The 27787-nt window shown below is 35.5% G+C and overlaps 1 protein-coding gene across 8 annotated transcripts in view; it reads right to left on the reverse strand.

Moving 5' to 3' along the window:
* Positions 1–27787, reverse strand: part of CBLB (Cbl proto-oncogene B) — a 211001-nt gene that overhangs the window by 109677 nt on the left and 73537 nt on the right. For all 8 annotated transcript variants that reach the window (XM_017530609.2, XM_017530608.2, XM_037739282.1 and 5 more), the window contains one exon: positions 7446–7592. In XM_017530609.2, the coding sequence (XP_017386098.1) occupies positions 7446–7592 (147 nt within the window). The remainder of the gene's footprint in view (positions 1–7445; positions 7593–27787) is intronic.

Genomic DNA, 27787 nt, shown 5'->3' on the forward strand with positions numbered 1-27787 from the left:
ACTCAACACAAAGTCTGACATACAATAATTCTAATAAATGTGTGTCTTCATTAACTTTTGCATAGAAAATCGTAGAAGAGTCTTGCATTCGAGCAAGAAAGACCCACATAGTAAGCACATTCTACAATATTTAAATGTGTCTAAAATACAACAGCAACCAAAGCATAGAGTAATTAACATAGATCACATAGAAGGGTATGTATGAATGAGAAAAAAATCAGAAAAGTGGACTTCTGAACTGAACGTAAAGAAAGGTATCAAAATTCTGGGACAGACGAAAAGAAAGTGGGAAGAGAGGCATCTAAGAAACAGAAATGTAGGAACTGATTATTTAAAAAGAGGTCAATTTGTATATAATGAAGTCAATGCAAATTGAGAAGACAGACATCATTCATCCATGCAATTATTCATGTAATGTGTTAACAATTATTAGTGCCTAAACATTCTAGGAAATGTGTCAGGCACAAAAACACAAAAATAAGTAAGACGCAGTCTCTGCTCCTAAAGAAACTTACTAGCTTGTTGGAAACCTCTCAGTTGAGAAATGGGGGAACATGTCAGCAGTTCACTGTAATCTATTACAACAGATGTGAGCTTAGGTACCTGGCAGTACAGGGCAGGGATATCCATTAGGGTACCAAAGTAAAGCTTCCAAAGTGGCAACACTGGGTAAAGCAGGGGTGACTGGCTATCCAAGCAGTGAATGCAACATAAAAAAACAAAGACAATGAGGAGTAAAAAGTGAGATGTACTTTACGAAATATGAGTAATGTTGAGTCATTTGTTTCTTTGCAGATGAGTAAAGCATACACAAATCATAAGCAGGAACAAAACGTGAAGCCAGAAAAAAAAAACAATTTCTAAAGCTTGTGATGTTAATGCGATTTTAGATTTTCACCTAGAATTAATATTCATGCAAACACTTCAAGCGAAGACTGGAATGACTACCTCTGCTTTTTAGAGACCTCACTGGTCTCCTAAGAACAATTGGATAGGTTGTTATTGGAGATAAGAAGACCTATCAGAAGGTTGTTGGCGTAATGCAGAGTACGAATTTAAATCTGAAGATAACTTAAACTAAATGAAGTATGGGGATGAGAGGATACATAAGAGGACTCAAGAGTTAGACTCTATCTTTCTAATTTAATTATAATTTGTTTGGAAATATATGTCTATGTCTTCTCAATGTTCGTTTTTACTTTTGTTTTTCAAGATGGCAGATGGGATGGAGGCAGTGTTAGCATGCATCTCCCACTTGGAAGGACAGAATAATGTGCAGAGATTCATACTGTGATTTTTTTTTTTTTTTCAAAGAAGCAACACAGGAACTTAGGAAAACAGATTCCATAGACCCTTTGAAAAAACTGGCAGGCTACCATGTGAGAAAGGTGAAAAACTGTAAGTCCTCAGATTATGAGTGGGAGAGCCTGCCTCCAAGTACACATCCCCTCCAGGGAATCTAAAAATCCAGGCCACTGGAGAAAACCTTTACCCTTCCAAGGAAGAAGAGCCATGTAGGTATTCCCAGTCTCCAGCATGAACTGAGGGAAGCTATTCCTTACCATATCTCACAGGGACCCTCTGGAAGTCAGCCAATGAGCTCAGGGAACAACACAGGGTGAAAGAAGCTCCCAACTGAATTTTGTAATATAATCTAAAGTAGAACAAATTCCCTTGAACAGAAGGGGGAATTTGCTGCAGCAAGCGGGAAGTGTGTACAGACAGGAGTGTAGGAGCTGGGCGCCTGGCCTTGTGGGCAGACAAAGAGGGGCACGGCTTGAAAGCTTATGGCCTGGGGCAGGTCTGAGCTCTGTGTACAGGCTGCCTGGATCTAAATCAAGCATTGTTACCATAGCGCTGTGGGAGTGATATCAGCCTCCCCAACTGCATGAGAGCTGGGTAAGGTTTACTGCCACCCAGTAACAGTAACAAGCAGTGAGATTGAATCGGTAATTTAAAAAATGCAAACAAAAAGAGTCCAGGACAAGACAGATTCGCAGCTGAAATCTACCAGGCATTCAAAGACAAATTGATATTAATCCTACTGAAACTATTCCAACAGACAGAGAAAGAGGGAATCTTCCCTAAATCATTCTATGAAGCCACTATCATCCTAATATCGAAACCAGGAAAAGACATAATAACAACAACCTACAGACCAATATCTGATGAACATAGATGCAAAAATCCTCAAAAAAATGCTAGTTAAGTAATCGAACAGCACAACAAAAAGTAATACATCACAATTAACTGGGTTTCTTCCTAGAGACACAAGGACAGTTTAACACACGCAAGTTAATACATGTGACATATCACATATAGAGATTTTTTTTTAAATATGATCATCTCAATAGACCCAGAAAAAGCATTTTATAACATCCAGCATCTCTTTATATCAACCGAATAGGCATAGAAGAGATTTACCTCAAAGTAATAAATTTGCCATATAGGGTAAACCTATAGGCAACATCATACTGAATTGCAAAAGTTGAAAGCATTCCCCCTGAGAATTGGAACCAGACAAAGATGCCCACTTTCACCACTTCTACTCAACACAGTACTAGAAGTTACAGCCAGAGCAAGCAGATAAAAGAAAGAAATAAGCGACATCCAAATTGGAAAAGAGGAAGTCAAACTGTCATTGTTCACTGATTACATGATCCTATACACAGAAAAGCCTAAAGACTCATCCAAAAAGCTCCTAATCTTATCAATGAATTCAGTAAAGTCTCAGGACACAAAATCAATGTACACAAATCAGTAGCACTGCTATACACCAACAAAATCAAGCTGAGAATCAAACCAAGAACTCAATCCCCTTTACCACAGCTGAAAAAAAAAATACGACACTTAGAAATATACTTAACCAAGGGGGTGAAAGATCTCTAAAAGGAAAACTACAAAACATTGAAACACAGAAATTACAGATGGCACAACAATGGAAACATCTCCTGCTCATAGGTGGGAAGAATGAAATGACCACACCACTCAAATCAATCTACAGAATCAATGCAATTCCTATCAAAACACCATCAATATTCTTCACAGAACTAGGAAAAGCAATCCTAAGATTGACATGGAAGCAAAAAAGAGACCATCACCAAAGCAATACTAAGCAAAAAGAACAAATCTGGAGGCATCACACTACCTGAGCTCAAATTACAACACAAGGCTACAGTTACCAAAGCAGCATGGTACTGGTATAATGACAGCCACATAGGCCAATGGAACAGAATAGAGAACCCACAAGTAAAGCTAAATACTTACAGCCAACTGATCTTTGACAAAGCATACAAAAACATAAGTTTGGAAAAGGATACCCTATTCAATAAACTGTGCTGGAAAAACTGGCAAGCCACATGTAGAAGAATGAAACTGGATCCCCATCTCTCACCTTACTAAAAAATCAACTCAAGATGGATCAAAAACTGAAATCTAAGACCTGAAACCATAAAAATCCTCCAAGATAATATCAAATAAACTCTTCTGGACATTAGCTTAGGCAGAGAATTCATGGCTAAGACGCCAAAAGCAAATACAATAAAAACAAAAATAAATAAATGGGGCCTAATTAAACTAAAAAGCTTCTGCACAGCAAAAGAAACAATCAGCAGAGTAAACAGACAACTCAGAGTTGGGGGAACATATTCACAGACTATGCATCTGACAACGGCCTAGTATCTAGAACCTATAAGGACCTCAAACAAATCAGCAAGAAGTAAACAAACAATCCCATCAAAAAGTGGGCAAAGTACATGAATAGATATTTCTCAAAAGACGATATACAAGCAGCCAACAAACATATGAAAAAATGCTCAACTTCAGTAATCACTGGGGAAATAGAAATGAAAACCACAATGACACACCACCTTACTCCTGTAAGTATGACCATAATTTTAAAAAACAGATGTTGTTAAACATCTTAAAAAACAATAGATGTTGATGTGGATGTTGCGAAAAGGGAATATTTTTACATTGTTGGTGGGAGTGTAAATTAGTACAACCACTGTGAAGAACAGTATGGAGATGCCTTAAAGAACTAAAAGTAGAGTTCCATTCAATCCAGCAGCCCACTGCCTGTTATCTGCTCAAAGGAAAAGAAGTCATTATATGAAAAAGACACATGCACATGCTTGTTTATAGCAGTACATTTGCAATTGCAATGATACCGGACCAACCTAAGTGCACAACGACCAACAAGTGGATAAAGAAAATATGGTATATACACACCATGAACTATATTACCCAGCCAGAAAAAGGAATGAAATACTGCCTTTTGTAACAACTTGGATGGAGCTACAGAACATTATTCTAAGTGAAGTAACTCAGATATGGAAAACCAAATATCAAACGTTCTCACTTAAAAGTGGGAGCCAAGCTATGACCACACAAAGGCATAAGAATGACACAATGGACTTTGGGGTCATGGTGGGGAACAGTAAGAGAAGGGTAAGGGATAAAAGACTGCATATTAGGTACAGTGTACACTGCTCAGGTGATTGGTACACTAAAATCTTAGAAGTCACCACTTTAATCAATCACTTTTCTAAATGTCAAAAAGTACTTAAATAAGTAACTCATGAGCTGCTACCTGACTTGCTGAGAAAAATAACTGCCACCCAGAGTCTAATCACATTAATGTTCTTCTTTTTTTAGCAGCTGGTAATATACTTTTTGAGCTTCATGCTTAAAGTTTCTAGATTATAAGCTATTATTCCAGAATGTGAGGATTCAGTTTAGTATTGTCTCATTTTGCTGAACATACTTAGACACATTTAGTCAATAACGTCACTTTTGTTTTCCTACAGATTTCTATCTCCTGGTCAACAAAGTATGAAAGCAAAAGCATGACTGCACTGTTAAAATAGTATATTCGTTTTCATACAAATTGACCTTAAACAGAATATCCCAACAAGTTTGCCATGATACATGTTGTGTTATTGTCCTCTTGGGCCACAAGGCAGGCAGTGCCTCTTCGCTGCTGGGTTTGGGCCCAGAGCAGAGAGGGTAACACTACCACGTCTTCAAAAACAAAACAAAACAAAACAAAAAACAGTGCTGTAGTTTGAATGCCCCTTCCAAAACTCATGTCAAAATTAATTGTCATTGTGACTGTATTAAGAAGTGGAATATTTAAGAGGTGGTTAGATTATGAGGGCTTTGCCCTCATGAATGGATTAATGGTTTTGTTTTAGGAAACAATGCTGTTTTCAAGTTTAAAGGCACTGGTTAGGCTAAATGAAGGCATTCTCACATGGCCTCAATGAACAGTGAGATAAATGACAGGCATACTCCCACAGAAGAACTAAGTTTTGGGAAAATACAAACAGTATTAGAGGATAATGGAAAAAAAAAAGAAAGAATTCAACCTTTTGAAAGTATACATTGATGCATATGTTCATTCATTCAATAAAATATTATGGAACCACAAGATGAAAACCTAGGAAGAATAAAAAGATACTTTCTCCAATTATCTAATAAAAGAATCATTAATTTGGATGACTACGGTAATACATATAAGTTCCAAAAGGAGCATGAAATTTGGCACTCATCCACAAAAAAAGAAAAATTAAGCAGCTTTCTTAATTTGTAAAAACAGGAGACAAAGGTGAAAAGACTTGGGAGGTAGGGAAAGTATGTAATCACTGTTTCAAGAATCCCTCGTTTGATGTAGTAGTAATTTCACTCATGTAGCAGTTGAAAAGAAATTTCTGCCCCTTGATGTCTGTGGTTATAAATAAAGGGAAATAAAGATGTCTCAAATGTATAATTTTCTGTGGCTTGAGGTGCCAGCAATGTAAACTCCTCTCTTAAAAAAACGTGTGAGTAATCTTTCCATTTTTATTGACCTTATGACAAGTAAACAATTTTATAGCTCACCAGAATTTTCAGTTTTCAAAAAGAAATATCACAATGAATTTTTCTTATATATTCTCTTAAAACTTTTAGAGAAAGTTTATTTTGAAGGTTACCGACCGTTTGCTAAGCTTACAATGTTAATACATGAACTGTAACGACAGGAAACCCTCTCAGTTCCTACACCATGAATTTGGCAGGACCATTCTGCTTCTTACAATTAATAAATATTTAATTAGTATACTGTTGGCTGTGTTATTCTAATTCAGATAAGGATAAACTTTTTTCTAAAATTCTTCATTTCTCAAGGAATATAGGAACGTATTAAATAACTAGATTGCTACAACACAGAATTTCCATGTTAATGGCAAAATGGCATTTTCTCCTTTAGTGCCTAAAAATATTTCAGGATACATTTTATTATAATGTGAGAAATAGGCTTTAATATTTTGGAAGCCAAAAAAATTATGTGCCTAATGAAATGTACATTACTCTATGTAGGTACATTCCAATCTTGGTGGTGGCTATAGTAAACATAGCACTTTGTAAAGAAAAACAACAGCAACGACAAAGGAAAACCAATATTGCGGTTCACCACATCAAAGTACTAAAAAAAAAAAAAGCATATACTAACAATGTTTGTGTCTAATTTCATCAGTTAAAGGACAAATACAGACCTGTGATACAAGATTAAAACAATAATCTATGTAAGCAATCACACTTCTTCCCTACTACTCAGCCAGGGCTTTGCCTGTGCTCTAGGACATTCTGAGTCTGAGGACTCTCATTAAAGGTGATCCTTAAAAGGTTATTGAGGAAACCACTTGCCTCCAGATGCTCATTCTTGATCATTATACTAGGAAATTTATTACGAAGTTTCCAACTTTTATATAAATTATGCTGACTTTAGACATTCCATTCCATCATTTATCAAGCCCACCAGAATCTGTGTCTCTGTAGGACATACCAAAGAAAACTTTAGCTACTTTGCAACATGCTACACATTTGTGATAACGTTATCCTCATATCTTGTTCACACATATATAATCTCTGTGCAGTAAAACAAAGAAAGGCTGGATCAGGGTGCCAGAGCATTCTCTCACCTTGATTTCAGATCTTAACCAAGCTTAACATATCACCTCCTCCAGGAAGCAGTCCCTGGTCGCTGGGATCCTGAAGCAACTATTCCCCTCTAAATTGTCAGAGAAATTTACTTACACCATTTTTTAATGTCTCTATTCCCTTCTACCTTTTATTTTATATGTTAAGTATATATTAAATTATAAGAAGTTATCAGCTTCTCATGTATAAAGACTGTTACATGCCTTTGCTTCTCAGAACAAACTCAATGAATGTTCATGAAATAAATAACATTGTATACTATTTACTTAATGGTTTAAACACCATTGCATTATTGAGGCATACCTCTGGTGGCTATAACAGAAAAATGATCAATCAAAATGCTTATCAAAAATAACGAAATATATTCACAAAATACTCAAGTGAAATATATATCATATGCAACTAAAGAGAGGACACAGTAACCCTTGAAAGATAGATCCACAACTATAAAAATGATTTTTACTTACTTGTCTCCGAAAAACTTTCTCCAGAATTCAGCAGCATCTGCTTTTGTGATACGAAAGTTATCTCCCTGGAATTGACCATTGGGAAAGATTGCTTTAATTTCTGCCAGCATGTGACTGAAGATAAGGGACAGTTTTGTGAGATTTCGTCTGTAGGTACAAGGGAAAAAAATGAAGAAAAGAAATAAATACCTATATGCATAAAATTTTTAGAATATATGTTAAGATAAATAATGTTATGTAGGTATCAACATATGTCTTGGTGGTTGATCATGAATCTCAATGGAATATTGCCCTTAAAAGCAATGTTTATGAAAACACTCTACATTTAAATTCCTAACAAAGCTGTCAATTTATTAGTCATTCATGTATTCATTTAACATAAACACAAGTAAGATAAATTACATGATTTCACTGAGCTCACAGATTAATGGAAAAGATGAACACTTAAAAATCATAATCAAATATAAATGGTAAACATAAAAGACAGAGTGATTATTTCTACCTGGGGAAGTAAGGAAATGTTTGCCATTAAAGGAGAATCTAAGAAGAAAACTCATTGTTTGACAGATCAAAGAACTGGAGTGGAGAGAAAGGGAGGATGGAGAGGGAAGTAAAAGGTGTTTCAGGCGGTAGAAACGCCACGTACGAAAGTATTATTAATATATGCATAAAATGAAAAAGTATTTGTATTATATCATTTGTGGCATGGTTAAAGCAGAACAGAGGGTAACCAGAGAAAATAACATGAGACAGAGTAAGAAAGTTTGGTTGGGACATGACATCAAGAGGCATCTGAATCAATGCACAGTTTTTGTTAAGCATACTTGCCACTCTTACCTAAACATCAGATTCTCTGAGGATGGGTTCTAGGTATGTGCATATTTTAGAAGCCTCGTGGGCAATTCTAATGTGCTCTCCTGATTAAGAGGTACTGTTATAAGAAATGGAGAGTCAGGCTAGGCTCAGTGGCTCATCCCTGTAATCCTAACACTTTGGGAGGCTGAGGCAGCCGGATGGCTTGAGCCCAGAGTTCGAGACCAGCTTGGGCAACATGGCAAGACCTCATCTCTACAAAAACACAAAAAATCAGCAGGACGTGGTGGTGCATGCCTATAGCCCCAGTTACTCGAGTAGCTAATGTGATCTCGTGAGCCGGACGGCAGAGGTTGCAGTAAGCCATGATCATGCCACTGCACTCCAGCATGGGTAACAGAGTGAGACAATGTCTCGAAAACAAAAAACAAAAACAAAAAAAAGAAAGAAAAAGAAATAAAGGGAAAGTCAAATGGATTAATGGATTCAGAATTCTGAAGATTTCATGAAGTCTGTTTTAGAAGGAAAAAATTGTGGTAGTATGACAAAATGGTTTAGAATAGAGATGCACATGTCACCTCTATTCTAATTTCCATGTTAAGTTCTGGGGATTCTAACAAGATTTAAAACATGCTTCATACTACAAAATAATACTATCAATCACCTGTAACTCTTGCTAACATTTCTTAAATTTACAACATTCCATTAATTGGCAGAAAACTACTAGTGCTAGATAGCAAAGAAGCAATTAAAATACAAAATACTAAATAACTTTCCAGTTTTTAACAAACCTTATTTCTTTATATTCCCTTTAGCTCAGCATGACCAGAAATCAATAGGCACATCTGCATATGTTTTCATTTTGAAGCTTCAGCTACTATGCATGTGTATGTGCACGTGTGTGTGTGTGTGTGCATGTGTGTGTTGGGAGGTGGGTGGAGGCAAGTGCTTTAGGACTCAATAAAAATATAGAGGAAAATTAACATAGAGAAAGTCATCAAATTTGCAACATATAAAACCACGCAATGTATCAACGGACCTTTGTTATTGAAAGTAGTGTTTCTCTGCTCCATATTTACTCATGTATCTGTGTTTAATAACTGTCAAATAATAAAAACTCATGTTTGTTAACAAAGAGATCACGTAATATGCACCTAACAATAAAATCACCGGTGTCATTCTTCCTAAAACATTTACAAAGTAAACACATAACGTCCTGCATGGGATAAATATGGAATAAAGATACTTATGATAAAAAGTGGGAAAAGCAGTAATAAGAAGAGTACAATAAGGTATTCTATAAAATCAATAAATTCATATTCCTTAAAAAAGTAAAAAAAAAAATCACCTATTTCTGTAACTTATCTACGAAAAGCTTTGTGATGAAAAAGGGTGAATCATAACATAGTCCTCATTTTAATGCTTGACCTGTTCCCATAAACAAGCTGCAAAATTCATTATAATATACATAAATGTTATATCATTTTCTTAGGTTCAGCCACTTTTGCACAACTCAACCTAATCCAAGTGCAAAAATTCTGTTAACTCAGTTGAATCTTTGATATCGATATGATTTTTTCATTTATGTTAACATATCTTCAATTTAGATGATGGTAGATATGAGATATTCAGTTTTAAGAAATAAAAAAACGGTTTTACTATACCAAAGGAAAGACTTGTGACTAATACAAACTACGATTGAATTTTAAGATTTGAGTTTAAGGAAAGCATAAAGTCACCTTAGGAAATCTGCAATGAATTTATTTCTATAATTGGGCTAAAGATTTAATTTTTACCAAACTTCCAGTTGATACATACAAAAGAAAAAAGAAAAATCAAGATGGCTATAATTAGGGTAAACCAACTGTTCTTTATTTTCTGAATTGGCTGTACTCTATCCCCTTGTTTCTTTGTTCTTTAATCATATCCAAATGGTTTTTTTTATTATTATTATTTGTTAGATCTGAAGGCTGAAACACAATGCCAGTGGTTACCCATTTTGTGTATCTGACCCACTGGCTACATAGACACTACACTTTCAGAGAAACATAGTAACATTTTTTACAGTCTAGAAGCGCTAATAATCACCAGTACCTATACAAATACTCATTGATTGATTATAAAATGTGTATATAGTTCCATTTTCTTGCTTTTGCAAATGGATCACCACAATTTTATTGGACGTTTTGCACAAACTAAAGCAATGAAAAAATACATTTTGCCTTTAGTCTTGAAAGAAACTCAAGCTCATATTGTTAAAAATAGTTGAATATATATATGCATATATAATACACATTTCAGAATATATATATTTACTTTATATTTATACATTCACACACCCCATTTTTTGTAAATAATCATCTTAGAAATCCATTACTTAACATATTTATAGAGGTTGCAATCTATACCAAGGTATGGAAAGAACTGACAAACTCATTCTGTTGGAGCTTAAAAGGAAAAACAAAAAAGAACCGAAAACTAATTCTGGTATCTAATGTCATTTAAATTTGTTATTATAGCAATACATTTTCTTTTTTATATGACACTGTGACTTCTTTATGTTTACTATGTTCTGCTATACAGTATGTGCTTTCTTTATTCCCCATCACATTCCGCATCCTTTGATACCCTTTCCCCCCCTCCCCCCGAGATGGAGTTTCGCTCTTGTTGCCCAAGCTGGAGTGCAATGGCATGGCCTCGGCTCACTGCAACCTCAGCCTTCCAGGTTCTAACAATCCTCCCGCCTCAGCCTCCCAAGTAGCTGGGATTAGAAGCACGCACCATCACGCCCAGCTAATTTTGGATTTTTAGTAGAGACAGGATTTCACTGTGTTCATCAGGCTGGTCTCAAACTCCTGCCTGACCTCAGGTGATCTACCCATCTCAGCCTCCTAAAGTGCTGGGATTCCAGGTGTGAGCCACTATGCCCAGCCCGATACCCATTAAAAAAAAAAAACTAACTTTCAATTTTGAAAATGAAACAATCCAAGAATACAATCATCTCTAACTATCTAGACATAGGGAGAAGAAAAGCAACAATCATACATCTTTATAGATGGAATTTTTCATTATGTAATTTTTCCATACTTCGCCAATTTTCCCTAAGCCCATCTGATTTCCCAACATCATAAGACCTAAAATGATGACTGCTTAATAAAGAATCTGATACTTAGTAAGAATCTATTCCTGACAGTAAAACCCAAACAACCCCCAAACAACTACATAAAACTCTTTCCAGAAAAAAAAGACTCAATAATCTTATAAATGCAATTTTAATTTTAATTAATTTTACATGGAATTTTCAACACCAGTTCTTTCACTTATATAAGAAGCTACTTATTTCCACATATATTCTATTAACCATCACATTTATTCATTTGCTTTGCACGGATTTTGTTTATAATAAATAATTTTAGAATAAAAGTATTTTAAAATACCAGGTAATCAAAAGTAGTTGTCAACATTGGCCAAGCTGCCAAAGACGTTAACATTAGAGGAATCTTGAAGAAGAAAGAGTGAGGGAGAAGTAAAAACTAAGCAGGGAGAAGAGCTATAATAAAAAAAGAGAAAGAAATGTGAAATGCATCTACAATGTCATCACCTAGCCAACAAGGTATCTCTTTCATCCTTGATTCTGTCACGTATATCATATTGCTCTAAAATGGTATGAATCAATTTCTCTAAATGTCAAGTTACACTGTGGGGATTCAACTAGAATGTGGATTTGAACTAGAGTGAATTAGCATGCTGAATCTGTTGGAATGATGGAGCTTCACTGTTCATAAACAAGTCTTAATAGTTTAAGGTTGCTACAACATCATAAGCGCAAAGAAGTATATAAGGCTTGACGGAGGACGGCACAATGCTACCCTTAATGAATTTCTCATATAGTATGAAAGAAAAGGACATGAAGAGATCATCCTAATATGATATAGTAGGAGTAATCTGCTCTACTTATAACCATCTTGACTTGATTAATTAAATTCATAAAATAAACAGAAAATACATCAAGATTTGATTAGTAGCCTCCACTAAATTCAGGAGTCATACAAAGAATGTAATCCAATTAGATTGCATGTAGTCCTTGAATTTTTTCTATTCAAGAAACAGCTGTGTTATAAATCAAGGGGGAAATAAAAAGCTTTAAATGCTGAACTAGTGAAAACTTTAAATGACTATTTTCAGTGAGGTGCAAAGTCTGTAAAAATGTGCTGCTTTTGGTAGAAGAAATGGGAGGTGATATTTTTACCCAAAAATTATTAATAATTCAATTCTCACATTTAAAAGCAAGAACATGCTCTTCTTAATTTTTACAAGGCGAAACAAACTCAACATAAAAAGAAAGGCAGGACATAAAGAATATAAACAGTGGTGATTAAAATGAGACTCACGTACAGCTAAAGAGCAATTTCCGCTGTATTTCTGATGTACTGCCCTCCAAAATGGGTTTAGAGACTTACTTCACACCGTTTCTGACCTTGGGAATGTTGTGATTTCTAAGTGAGGAGACTAGACTGATGTAAGCCTTGCCTTTCATTTCTCCCTCATGAGAATAGATACCATTATTAAGATGGGTCCTGAGAGTCTTAAATACAACTGGATCCTTACCCATTCCCCCTGCCCAAATGCTTTAAAGTTTTAAATGTATCTAAGGGGAGCACACAACAGACATTAAAAGTTCAAATACCAATAAAGACTGAGTCTACCCAAAGTCATAAAGAAAGTTAGCAGTGCGCCTAGAAACAATCTAAACTGAAACACAGGCAGAAGGACAATTTTTCAACTTGCTCCATTTTACTTCTTGGATATGGAACTGCTCACTTTAGAAGAAATTTAGTAAACTCATTCCAAAAAACTACACTGAACTGGCAACCAAAGGAAGGTCTGACATTTCCTTTGTTAAACACCTCATCCACCACTAGCATGGCTAGGGAGGCCACACCCACAATTCTGGCTGGGAAAGGTGAACTTTGGGCATTCTTTGATCTCTCGGTAGTATTCTTTTCTTTTCTTTTCTCTTTTCTCTTCTCTTCTCTTCTCTTCTCTTCTCTTCTCTTCTCTTCTCTTCTCTTCTCTTCTCTTCTCTTCTCTTTCTTTTCTTTTCTTTCTTTTCTTTTCTTTTCTTTTCTTTTGAGACAGAGTCTCACTCTGTTGCCAAGGCTGGCATGCAGTGATGCAATCTGGGCTCACTGCAACTTCTGCCTCCCAGGTTCAAGCTATTCCCGTGGCTCAGCGTCCTGGGCTGGAATTACAGGCATGTGCCACCACATCCAGATAATTTTTGTACTTTAGCGGAGATGGGGTTTCTCCATGTTGGCCAGGCTGGTTTGGAACTCCTGACCTCAAGTGATCCACCCTCCACATTCTCCCAAAGTGCTAGGATTATAGACATGAACCACTGTGCCCAGCCTGTAGTATTCTTTTCAACATGTTATCTACAAAGTTTAGTAACAGCAATAAGCCATCCCTCAAAATAAGGATGCTCTTCACAGGGTAAATTTATTTGCTTTCCAAAATAAATAGATTTAAATGGACAATTTACAAATGCTTTACTTAAACAAAACTCAAACATGAAATAACATGCCAGCCTATCATGCTCAATGTAATATCCTTTGAGAAGCTTCCAAAAGATATTTAAAATATATCCTGCTTATTTTTTCTAGTATCCTATATATTGACGAGTTTGCTCCTTAAGTTTATTAGTACTGGCTTAATATCCTTAGCCGGCTTAAAGATCAAGAACAGGTTACTTAACGTCTCTGTTTCCTCATTTTTAAAAATTTTGAATAAAAACACATAAGACGTATAGGTAAGACTCTGGTGCATCTAGTTTTTTGAAAACCTTCAATAAGTAAGTTATTTATTATTAACTCTACTTACCACTTCTGTTTAAAAGCATAAATATTTATCACAGTAGTTTCTTCTTTTCCATATAACTATTATCCAATAAACTGATGGCTATTTTACTAAGGTAAGAGAATCATATTCTCACATTATTAAGATCATCAATTATCATGAAGACCTCTTACAATTCAGAAACAGCAAACAATGGGCAAGTATTTGATATGATCATTTAGTCATTTACTCTTCAAATATTTGAGTGACTATTACATACCAGGCTTGGTCTGGGCACTGACAGTACAAAGATGAAGACGACAGAATCCTATTCCCAATGAATTTAAGGGGCTTAGAGATCTTCACAGTTAAAGAACAATGCAGTGGGAATAAAGCTGAGATAGAACCAGAAAAAGATGGCAATCAGAAGAGACAGAGTAGTTTTAAAATTTCCAGAATGATGCAGTTCTGTCCAAACTGCAGTTGGTCCTGTAACTGGTAGCTACAGAGTGAAGGTGAATTAGGCCGGGAATTAAGCAGCTTGAGGGCTGAATGAGGTCATTCATGTGGATTTTGAAACCTCCTAAAATTGTAACAGCAGTATGCATGAAAAGAAGGACTACAATAAACCTTATCTCAGTATACTCAAAACTTCCCAGATAATTTTTTTATTGTCGGTTATTTTAACTTTGCATTAATGCTAAAGTAGGATTAACATCTCTTTGATGATTTCAACAAATGGTTTTATCTGGAAAATTTATTACAAAAACGTACTACAGTATAATATGATCACTCATACTTTCATTTGATTTTAAAGCTTAACAATATCTACTTCAACAAAGAAAACTCGTTTGTCTTTAATACTGAACTTCTTTTGATGAAACCTAATCTGTAACAAGTATACTTTTGGAAAAATAAACATTTAAAACGTATACCAGTCTATTATTTGAGACAAAAAAGAAAAAAATAATCCATTCTTTCATTCCTTTATGATAAAATACAATGAAAGTTCTGTAAACTAAATCGAAAGTCATGATTGCTATGAGATTCATATAGAAGCAACCAGAACACAGCAGAACTTTTTCTTTGATTATTTTTCAAAAGAAAAAGAAACATTAGAAACATTGGAAATTCAAACTGTACTTTTATGACCTAGAGTTATGTGATAAACAACCAGTTTCATCAACAAGCAAAATAAACTTGACCTTGAAACAACAGTAGTAACACATTTTTAAAACAAATCTAGATTAACTTTATATTATTTGCTATTCCCAGTAAGTCTATCATAAAGAGGGAAGTAGCAATCTGAATAGAGTCAATTAACCCATATTCATTGCTTCTGATCCTCCACCTTAATTTTAAATACATGAATCAAAAAGATACAATTGGTCAGCTTTCCAACTTCCACCCCAAACTTAGCAGGAAAATTCTCACTTCTACTGTACTTGCTACGTCATTTTTATCAATTTTGACAAATCAAGGGTGGCTTTTGTTTTTACTTAACAGAATACAGTTAGAAATTCTAGAAAATAATATTTTCTTAAAGTATTTCTGCTGTCCTTTCCATCACTTCTCATACTGCTTCTGTCTTCAAGCCCCAAGCTATCCAACTGGTCTGCTTTCCTTGAGTTAAGCCATTCCTACACCCCACTCTGATGCAATCTTTCTATGGCTCAGCCTGTTGAATTTTCAAATGCACCAGCTTTATGTCAAAATAATTCCATGGAATCTTTTCCCTACCCCTTCCCATATGTGACATGCCAGGACACTTTATCTGCCAGGGCACAAAGGTTTCCCTGAAGGGCACCGTGGTTATTTTACATAGATATTGTGTTTCAGCTCTATCAGAGCACATGTCTTTGCTAGAGAGGAAAAAGTCTTAAACCTGTAACAATGTCTTAAAATAGATATCCAATAAGAGTTTGTTAATTTCAAAGATTATGAAAAATATGTTTTAAAACTATAAATAAGGAAGAATTTCCTGACCCCAAAACAGTGCTAATAAACAGATAGATAGGAGTAGCATATACAATTAGTTTGTAGAAAAGAATTTTTAACCCAAACCCACTTTAATAGAGAATTAAAACTCTGGAGTTTAACTTTGAATTAGAAAAATATCTTTACTTTGTGAGTTCTGAGACCTTTTATTTTCTCTCATTTTTTTTCTTTCATGAATAAAATGGAACACCAACAAGACAAAGGAAATAATGTTATATCCCTCACGTGCAGCTTCCAGAAACTGAAGTAAACGTAACATATTTGTCACACTTTCTGAGGAAGCACAACATAGTTTCCCATCACACTAATTGTTCCCTGACAGTTCCTTCCTTCTTCTGGCTCTAATTTTCCTTATTGATACCTTTGTCTCACTTAATACTGCTCTTTTGGAATAGGACAAGTAAAATAGAAATGAACCACAGGAGAAAAAACACGTCATCTCTCTGGTGCTTACATCATGCAATTGCTAACAGAATAAAATTAAAATCACGAGATTTTTTTTCTACTTCTTCCCCAGGATTAAAATTGTCTTTATTCAATAGGTGCAAACATAAAAATAAATAAAAGCACAAATTCGCCAAGCAATTCTCACTCCTTTTAGGCATGATCTGATATAGATACCTCATAGAAAATTGGGAACCAGTGATCATGCAAGCAGTTGGGGTGAGTGGCCTAGTGATGCCTTCTCCGTTTGAAAGCCGGCACAGCCTGGTTGCCAATGGGGCCATTCAGAGGATGGGAGATGTTACAATGAGTCTGGAAATGTTTTCTCACACATAACACTGTGAGAGGATGGGGGACGCGGAGGGGAGGGGGGTTAAAATGAAAGTATAGAGTGAAAAAAGCAGGATAATCAACAGCATGCCCAGTACAGTCTTAGTTCTATTAAAAGGCTAAATAGTACTTTATAGATGATGTGTAAACAGGAAAACAAATACAGGACATACACAGAAAGGCATTATCAACAGTAACCTCTGGCTAGTAGAATTATTATAGTTTCTCTTTCTTTTCTTCTGTGAATTGCCCTATTTTCAGTAAGAAACAAAAATGTCATTAAAAAGCCATTATATTGATGTTCTCCGGTAACCCTGAGATGTGCCTACTGGAAAGAGAGTAAATACATTTCCAGACTCAGTGCAATGTCTCCCATCCTCTGAAGCGCCCAACTGGCAACCAGGCTGTGTCAGCTTTCAAACAGAGAAGGCATCTTTGGGGCACTCACCCCAAACCACTTGCATGATCACTGATTCCCAATTTTCTACAAAGTGTTAGTCCTTCCCCGATAGTACATTCACAAACGGCACACCAGTATTTTTTCCACATCCTTCCCCAAAAGAAAAGCCTCTTAAATCTAATTTCATATATTTAAAATAAAAACGAGACAACACAGAGCTCAAACACTTAACTCCACAGTCTAAAACTGGTTTCAACAGAATGAGAGGTCTGGATCCCTAAATCTAGTTGGTGACTTAATCTCCTTCCTTTGTAACAGTCTCCTTAAAAATGCAACTAAAATTAAATTATTCTTATGAGCAAGAAACCTCAGAATAGTTAGATAGATAAATTAGCACATCACATGTATTCTTTGTCATATAACATCATGAAAGAAGTGTGTATAGCCACACACACAACCAGATGACTCAATTAACTACATTTTTTCTTCCATTTATTGGATATATGATATGCCTTAATATGCATAACAGTTCAACAGAAGAACACTAATTTAAATGTCAATGGCCTCACAGAAAAATGCTGTCTTTTTAAAGCATTAAGACTATGCCAAGTAGTTTTTTTCTTTCAAAATGAAAAATAAGAAGGTAAAGTAATCACAGAAAAACATGGCTGTAATAATGTACTAGCTCTCAGCAGCACAATTTCCTTGGACTACTATAAAAATCTTAAACTTTCTGAATACGATGACAATATACATATTTGTATATATATATATATATGCTTTTTTTAAAAGTCTAAGATTTTCATAAATGTAAAAGTTAAGCTGGATTTAACTTGTTCTACAGCTTAGTGGTGTTGATAGAGCCTTCTCAGACACTTGGTTTACATTTTTTTTTTCTTTTTTGTTTTTGAGAGAGTCTTGCTCTGTCACCAGGCGCCAGGCTGGAGTGTGGTGGCACAATCTGGGCTCATTGCAATCTCCGCCTCCTGGGTTCAAGCAATTCTCCTGCCTCAGCCTCCCGAGTAGCTGGGACTCCAGGCATACGCCACCATGCCCAGCTAATTTTTGTATTTTTTAGTAGAGACGGGGTTTCACCATGTTGGCCAGGATGATCTCAATCTCTTGACCTCGTGATCCGCTCACCTCGGCCTCCCAAAGTGCTGGGATTACAGGCGTGAGCCACCGCGCCAGTGCTGGTTTACATTTCTAATAACACGGCTTATTAAGGAAATACTAGGATACAGTGAAAGAAAACACAGCGCTGACAGACCAGGTTTCTAGACACAACTCTGCCCTTCACACTATTCCATGACATGAGCAAGAGTGAAAGCTTCTCTTATCCAAAGCTGCTTCTATAAAACCAGGGGCTGTGATACATAAGCTCTTTGGTCCCATAACATTCTATGGGGCTATCTACCACTTTTATTCTGATCAGCAGGAGACTCGATAACTCTGGCACTAAAATGTCTATATGCTTTAAGCAAAAATTGTGAATCCATTTCACAACTTACAGCTAATATGGAAGTACAAGAGCCCATATAAGGTTTTCAACTTACAGACATTCCTCAATATGCCTCTTAGACTGAAGAAACATCCTGAAAGCAGTATGCCAAGAATCTAACATAGAAAACTGAAATTACAATAAGTATAAAAACTTTCAATTAGTATATTTGAAAGCCTTGACTTTTATTTTGTTCTTTACCATCACAGGCACGAGTGACTTTTTTTTCTTTTTTTCAACAATGAAAACTCCATGAATAACACGGGCCCTCAAAACAAAGAAAACCACAAAGCAGCAAACATAATTTTTTACTCTGGGTTTCATGTTAATGAATAGTAAACACTAGAATACTGAAACCATATGAAAAATATAAACTGAAGTAGAATGGAATATGCCCACTGGGAAACTTATGGTTTAAGAAGCTGACTTATTTATTTCCTCTTGGAGAGGCAATGTGCTAACATTTGTAATAGACACAGGATAATATTAGATGTAAAAATTTTACCTTTCATCTCACCCAACAACTCAGGAATTTCCTAATTTGAAGACACTGCTACTTTTACCACATGATGGCTCCTCAATAGTGTGATCCAAATACTTTTATAATCTCAGTCTAACTGCAAATAGAATAATCCTTCCCCCGCCGCCACATAAATAAAACTATCCTCTGATACTGGCTTTGGAGTAAAAGGACAACCTTATCTGCCTGCACCATTAAAGGTATTATATTACAATGGTAAAAAGCTCCAGCTCTAAAGTTAAAAAAAAAAAAAAGTAGGAGTGTCCAATTTTTGGCTTCCCTGAGCCACACTGGAAGAAGAAGAATTGTCTTGAGCCACACATAAAATACACTAACACTAACAATAGCTGATGAGCTTTTTAAAAAGTCACAAAATTCTCATAATGTTTTAAGGAAGTTTACAAATTTGTGTTGGGCCACATTCAAAGCTGTATGGGGCCGCATGCGGCCCACAGGCTACAGGTTGGATCAGTTTGCCCTAAAGCTTTAACCACTTAGTAACTAGATGACCTTGGACACTGATTTAACATCTTTAAGTCTTAGTTTACTGATGTCTAAAACATACACTGTAAATGTACTTAGCTAATTTTGTAAAGGATTGAGTACTTGGCTCAATTTGTAAAGAATTAAAAAGGGCCAGAAAATCTTTGCCACTTTCCAACACAGAAGAGTCAGTCTATTTCCCTCCCCATTTACTGACATAGCCTGTGACTTGCTTTACTCAATAGAATGTAGTAGAAATGATGCTACACCATTGAGGCAAGCATTAGAAAATTGGCAGTTTCTGCCTCTGCCTCTTTGAAAAGGCTCTTGCATTTAGCTGCCATTTTGTGAGGAAGCCCAAGCAATTATGTAGAAAGACCCAAGTGTGCTCCCAGCTGCAAGTACCAAATACTAGGCATGTAAGTAAAGCCACTGGACCTTCTAGCTGAACTAGCATCCCAACCAACATTATATGAAGCAGAAGACACATTCGGCAAACCACGACAAATAATAACTGCTGTTAAATCACGCCACGAAGTTTAGGGTTGTTTTCTATACTGCAGTAGCACTATTAGAGCTCCTAGACTACTATTATTATCACCATACGCAATGCTAGAACTTGAAAGGATATGGCTTTTCTCTTTGAGAATAGAAACATCTTATTTAACAATTTTATTCTTACTAAACAAAGTAATTTTTACATTTGAAATTAAAAATTTTACATGTTCTATATTTTCTTTGATACAAAACAAACCAACCAAGAGAGGTTTTTGGGAGAAATCTGTACTATCCTATTTGGAAAGCAGCCTACCCAGATTTGAATCAGAAGAATTTACTGCAATTAATTTCCCAAACATATTTACTTAGATAACCACACAATGAACTGCAAAAATACCCTTAAGCTAATCCACTGATTTCTACTGACAAAACAACAGACTCAATTTCTACAAGTTTTAAGTTCCCAAAGGTAGAGAAACCACACATTGTATATAATAAAATGTAAGCAAAGACATAGAACAGATATAGACTTAACAGCAGTGTCTTTTAATTAGCCTGCCATTGAAATGTGTCTTCTGAAGACAATTTAACATAACTAGATTTAATAAATGGCTAGATAAGAAATCATCCTAGATGCTGGCTTGTCTAGTTCTATTCAATTGGGTGTCTGTTTAAAAGTCAAGCACTATTAATAATCCCTGACTTATCCACAGTAAAGATACTTTAGCAAAATTCTTTTGGCTTCCAGCTATATCTAAACTATCATTACAATATTTTAAATAAGACATTTAAAATTATTGCTTAACAGATCTCTGTATCTGTCTACCCACATAAATGCTATTAGTAAAATGTTATTCAGTAGATGCACTGCTATACCTAAGACTTGCAGGACTTAATTTATATGGTAAACACCAGAATCAACTGTTATTCCTCTCCTGAAGATACTGATCATTGCAACATAATACAAATAAGAAAATAATTTAAAAACCAAATTTTAATGCGATGATGGGAAGATTGTGTATTAATGTTTTTAAAAAGCTGATTCCTTGCTTAATTATTTCTTAAGGAATTAAATATTAAAATAGAGGAAAAAGTGCTACAAATAATCTGCAAAGATCAGGCTGCAAAGGAGCACTAGAAAATCTTTTCATTTTCTCATACATTTTACTCATGTCACAGCTTGCTGCTGCTTTGTCTAAAAGTATAGGCAGCTTACACAAATATCAGTTCTCCCTGCTTTCAGATTGATTTTATATGCGTGAAAATTATAATCAACATATATGGAGTTCCATCAAGTTTAATAAAATTTATTCACTCAATGAACCTTTTTTGAGGACCTGCTAAAATCGGCGACTACATCAGGTAATAGAAATATAACATAAAGACCGATTCAGTCCTTGCTGTCTGGCAGTCGATAGTCTAGTGGTTACTTAGATATAAAAACACACAATTACATACACTAACTGTACAACTAAGGTCATTCGAGGTGCTTCCAAAACACAGGAACTAAAGAGAGGTGTTCAAGTCTGTTAAGAGAAGTAGAGCAAATGCAGAAGATCATGCCAGGCAACAGGCCTGGCAGACGAAGGCATACAGATGTAGATCAGTCTGGCAATATAACAGACTGCAGGGTCAGAAATGCTGTGTATTCAGGAAATAGGTTGGTACAGTAGCAAGAACACATCACAGATATGACAGTGCCTCCTCATCCTCATCCTCCTCACGGACATCAGCACAGGACCGCTTCTACCCATGCTGCTCAGGAATTCAGAGGTCTGCATGTGCAACCATGCTTCCACCAGGGAGTACTGCATGGGTAGGGAGTTCAAAACAGAAAACCACTTGGAATAGTATGTATCACCAGGCATACTTTAATAATGAGGAATTCTTAGATTTTATCCAAATTTGAAAGATCTTTTGAAGATTTCTCTGTTGTAAGATACTGAGTTTTGAGTATTTCTTCCCTGTGTCCTTGATGAAATACAATCTAGATTTAACAAATTGAGAAAACGAGCAAAAGAAAACAATAGTGTGCAGAGAAGGATGCACCAGAAGCCTGTGTCTTAGAAGCAGATGTTCTACTTTGGCAGACACTCAGCCCCTGGTGAATTAAGCATTTGAAACACACTCAGAAATCACATTGCTGATGTACTACTGAAAAGATATGTTCCCTTTCAAAATACCACAGTAATTCCCTCACTTCCAGAAATGATTCATCAGACAAATATTTAGTGTAGTAAAGAAATATATCCTTTTTCATGATCTAAAATAGAATACTAAGCTGAATATGGCAAACTCAAAACACATATTATCAATAACCAATCTAATACTATGCCGGCCACTGACATTCTCTTAGGTCAATCTCTTGATAGACTCCTTGAAGCTCTCAAGAATAAACTCCACATGATTTTATGGACAACGCTGAAATCTGTTTTTTAAAAACGGACTGAAGTTAAGCATTACATTTTCCATTAAGTTTTATGGAGCTGGATATATTTCCTGTGTCAAAATCTGTCACAAAAATCTGTTTTCCAGACATCTGGTGTCACACACACATGAATCCGGTACCACATGGGGATGTCTTTAAATAGCAATGTGTGGCCTAGCATTTGGTTTCTGATCAGAATGTATTTCCAGTATGTTAGTTGGTGGGTTTAATTTAGATTCTATTAATATCTATTTTTATCACTGTTCATTCCATAATAGAGTTAATTTACATATGCCACAAGAATAATACAGCATCTTCTTCATTGTTTATGCATTTTCATATTTATGTGTAAAGAAGGAAAAACTAAATACATGGAGCAATGAATCTTCTTTAAATAAGTGTCTAACAAAGACACCCAAAATTTGGACCTTAGACCAGCACCATAGGAAGTACCTCAGAGCTTGTTAAAAATGCAGAATCTCAGGTCCCACCAGAACTGCTGACTCAGAATATGCACTTTACTAAGGTCCCCAGGTGATTCTTATGTATGTTTAATGTCTGAAAGCACTCATTTAGCAGGAACCTCAAAGATCCTTTATTTTTCATTGGTCTGCCTCTAGGTAAAACTACATGTAAAGCACCTTCAAGATTTAAGTACTTATTTAAAGATTTGTGAAAGATTCCTCTCTGCTGTCCCAAACCACATATCTATCAGCCAGTCCCTCCCAAGCGGAGAGGCTGCTAACGTCACTACTGGGCTGGAGCATCATTGTTTTGGAGTGAGTTAGCTTCTCTTTCAGGTCAGACCTCAAGGGCAACTACTTATGGGACTTTCACTTGTCATCCCTCTTGCTCAATAACCCTAAAGTACTCATCCCCTTGTCTTTGACAGCCCAGTCCTGGGACAGTGTGTTCTTTTCACATTTGTAAATATCAACATCAGCATCAGATTGATAATTCCCTCATCACCACACCCCATATCACCCCCACATTTCTATCCTGGGAGAAAAATTAAATTCTTCTGATGAGTCAACACATTGCCAAAGGTCAGAAAGAGGGCTGCTATTTCCTTGCTCTCTCCCACTACAAGAAATGGAAGAGGACCACGCACATCATAAGTTCAGTCTAAGTGTGGCTTACCTATGCCTAGTTTGAGAAAGGAGCAAATTAATTCTTCCCTCAATAACCTCCATCAATCACCATTAACCTTTGAGATTCCTAAATACAAATAATCCACCTGTCATGTTTTATTCTATCCTTAAGATCAGGAAAGGAGGAAAAAAATTAAAAAGGTAAGACCAACCAGTAAAGAAATAAAAAAGTATTTTCTCCAAATGCACCACTAAGATGCTTTCTCCCCTGGAACTGATTTTTCCTAGTGTTATGTATCTCCTTGTAACTTAACAATTAAAGAGCAATCAGGGCCTTCTTGATTGCTTCCACCAGCATAAATATCCTTGGAAAATGTCAGTCAAGCACTGCTAACTTATTTTGTCATGAGAACCTCTAATCAAAGATGAAAGATCTTGGCACAGCCTGTGGTGGGGTGTTGAATACAACATCACAGAACAAGGCCAGAGCATGGTTTGAAAGGAGCAGCTGCAGAATCCTAAGGGAAATGCCACTACCTTCTTGTACCTAAGAGAAGAAAAGAGAAAGGAGCACACAAGCATGCCCAGCACTCTCTGGGAAGCTGGCCCTAGAGTAACAAGCCAAGGGTAAAATAAACTAAGGGGCTCTGAAAAACTGTGATGCAGAGAAGCAAGTCCTTTCATAAACAACTGATGGAGGAAGGTGTTTCATGAACTGCTGGTTTCCAGAGACTTTTATTTAAAAGATATTGAAATGTTTAACAACAACAAAAAAAAAAGCAGAAGAGAGTGGCATAGGACTCCTATTTATTTCACCCAATAACACTATTAACACAAAAATCTATTATTTACTTGTCATTAAATAATATATTCACCCAAGAAAAAGGAAAAAAATCCCAGGAAAAAAATATCCACTTAAATTGCATAAACTGAGTATCACGAAAGATTCATTAAAATGCCTATTATAACTTCCAGTTCCAGGTCACAGATGCCATGGAACTCATCAGGGCAACTCTCAGGAAAATCCAAGGTGTAGCTGTTCCACCTTGCAGTACCTCGACATGCCTCTAATCACAGGTGAAGAACTTAACATAATATCTAATACAAACTTTGAAAAACAAATGCAACAAAAAGTGACAAGCTTCTTGTAAAAATAAACATGGCCTGTTAATAATTATTCATCTATGAATATGAAGTATGAAAATACTAGCTCATTGTTTTCCAACTCTGAAAATAACTTGCAAATATAGTTTAAATATGGGAAAAGTCCATGAGAAAAGAATGAATTATTAAAATATACCCAGGCAACATTAAAATAAGACTGATGGTACCAGTTTGACTCAATGAACTCAACTGAAAATATAATACAAAATACAAAGATTTCCTTGGGCATAAAATTCTAGGTCATCAAATTACTTAACTGCAAAATTGTAGTGCTTTAATTTAATTATGAATATTTTCTGTTAAATTTCTTGACAACTGTTACTATGTAGAGAAAAAACATCATTATTTTAATATTTGTCTTATGTAAACTAGCCTATTACTAAAAGTAAGGCTTGCTACCGAAAAATCCAAATAGATTTTTGCATAACCTAATAGTACTTAATTACTGTAAAAATGATATAATCTAACATTAACCTTACAGGGTAGTCTGTTTCTCCAAAGTCAGCAGCATATTTTTCAAAAGCATACTTCTGTAACACTCTTTTGGGATATTTTGAAATAAACAAAATTGTAGAGATGGAAGTCACTTCAGAGATCATTTATTAATTTCTATCTCATTTATAAAGGTGAAACTGCAAACCTAATGGCTGTGACAGACCCAATTTCACAAACCAACTAGGGGGCTAGAATTGAGTCTTTGTACTACAAGTTCCACAGAAACTATGCATACCTTATCATATTATCCCCAGTACAAGTAGGCAAGACTTTCTTGTGAGCTAACCAATTAACAGGCCATAACTCATTATTAAATGACTAAAAATGTTAATAACGGATACCACATAAATATGTAAAACTACATTTAAAAATATATACATATATTCTACCCAAACAGAGTACATACATACCCACCAACCCAGCAATGTTACTCCACATATCCTTGAGAAATGCATGCATATGTGCACCAAAAGACATGCACAGAACCTTGTTTTGAATAATGTTGCAATTATTCAATGTCCATCAACAGCAGATCAATTAGTAACCAGTCACAAACTAGAATACTAAACAGCAGAGAAGATTAACAAAGTGTAACAATATGCAACAATAAGGATGAATCTCACAATCATAATATTGATCGAAAGAAACCAAACACACAAGTATACATCATATAATTTCATTTATCTAAGAAACAGATATTTAGTTAGACATGTGGATATATTACATATTAATGGGTATAAATATGTGGATAGATATATGTTGAGTGGGTGTGTATAAAATGGATTTATTTCCCCCTTAGTCTCTGAATAAAGAAGAAAGAGACTTCTGCATCCTTCTTAACATTGACTCCTTGAAACACAAGCTCATGACCTCAGGAGAGGAACATTTGCTTTGTCAAAACTTGCTGCCAAAAGCTCAATGTGAAATAGCCAAAGTCCATTAAATGAGGATATTAGAAAGAAAGTTGGCTTATGTTTTTTTTTCCAAGTTGTATGATGAATATCATAACACTGTGATTTTTTTAAATGTCTTCCTTCCACAATAATATTCTTCAGAGATTTAGAAAAAAAATATTTTAAAACTCATATGGAACCAAAGAAGAGCCCAAGTAGTCATAGTAATCCTAAGCAAAAAGAGCAAAGCTGGAGGCATCACAATACCCAACTTCAAACTATAATACAGAGCTATAGTAACCAAACAGCATGGTACTGGTACAATGGCCAATGGAACAGAATTGAGAGCCCAGAAAAATCACCTCACACCTACAGTCATCTGATCTTTGACAAAGTTGACAAAAATGAGCAATGGAGAAAGAACTTCCCATTCAATAAATGGGTGCTGGGCAAACTGGCTAGTATAGAGAAGATTGAAACTGGGCTTAATAACAACAACAAAAAAAAAAACAAAGAAGAAAAGCATAAAACTAATCTATTTCATTGTCTACACCTTTCTCTTACATAAAAATCAACTCATGAGGATTAAAGACTTAAATGTAAAACCCAAAACTATAAAAGTGTGGATGATAAGCTAGGAAATACCATTCTGGATGTAGGATCTAGCAAAGATTTAGCAAAGAAGATGCCAAAAGCAATTGCAACAAAAATAAAAATTATCAAATGGGACCTAATTAAAGAGGTTCTGCATAGCAAAAGAAACTGCCAACAGATTAAACAGACAACCTACAGAGTGGGAGAAAATATTTCCAAACTACCTATCTGGCAAAAGTCTAATATTCAGAATCTAAAAGAAACTTAAATTTACAAGCAAAAAACAACCCCATTAAAAATTGGGAAAAGGACATGAACAAACACTTTTCAAAAGAAGACACATGTGCGACCAATAAGCATATGAGAAAATGTTCATCACTAATCATTAGAGAAATTCAAATCAAAACCAAAATGAGAACTATCTCACACCACTCTGATAGCTATTATTAAAAAGTCAAAAAATAACAAGTGCTGGCAAGGCTGCAAAGAAAAGGGAGGACTTATACACTGCTGGTAGAAGTGTAAATTAGTTCAGCCACTGTGAAAGCAGTATTGATTCCTCAAATAAATTAAAACAGAACTACCATTCCACCCAGCAATTCTATTATTGTGTATATACAGAAAGGAATATAAATCATCCTACAATAAAGACACATGAATGTATACATTTACCACAGCATTATTCACAATAGCAAAGACATGGGACATGGAATCACCCTAAATGCCCATCAGTGGTAGACTGGATGAAGAAAATGTGGTATATATACACCATGGAATACTACACAGCCATAAAAAAGAATGAGGTCATGTTCTTTGCAGCAACATGGATGCAGCTGGAGGCCATTATCTGAAGCA

This window comes from Cebus imitator, unplaced genomic scaffold (assembly GCF_001604975.1).
Source record: "Cebus imitator isolate Cc_AM_T3 unplaced genomic scaffold, Cebus_imitator-1.0 Scaffold67, whole genome shotgun sequence".
Taxonomy (NCBI): domain Eukaryota; kingdom Metazoa; phylum Chordata; class Mammalia; order Primates; family Cebidae; genus Cebus; species Cebus imitator.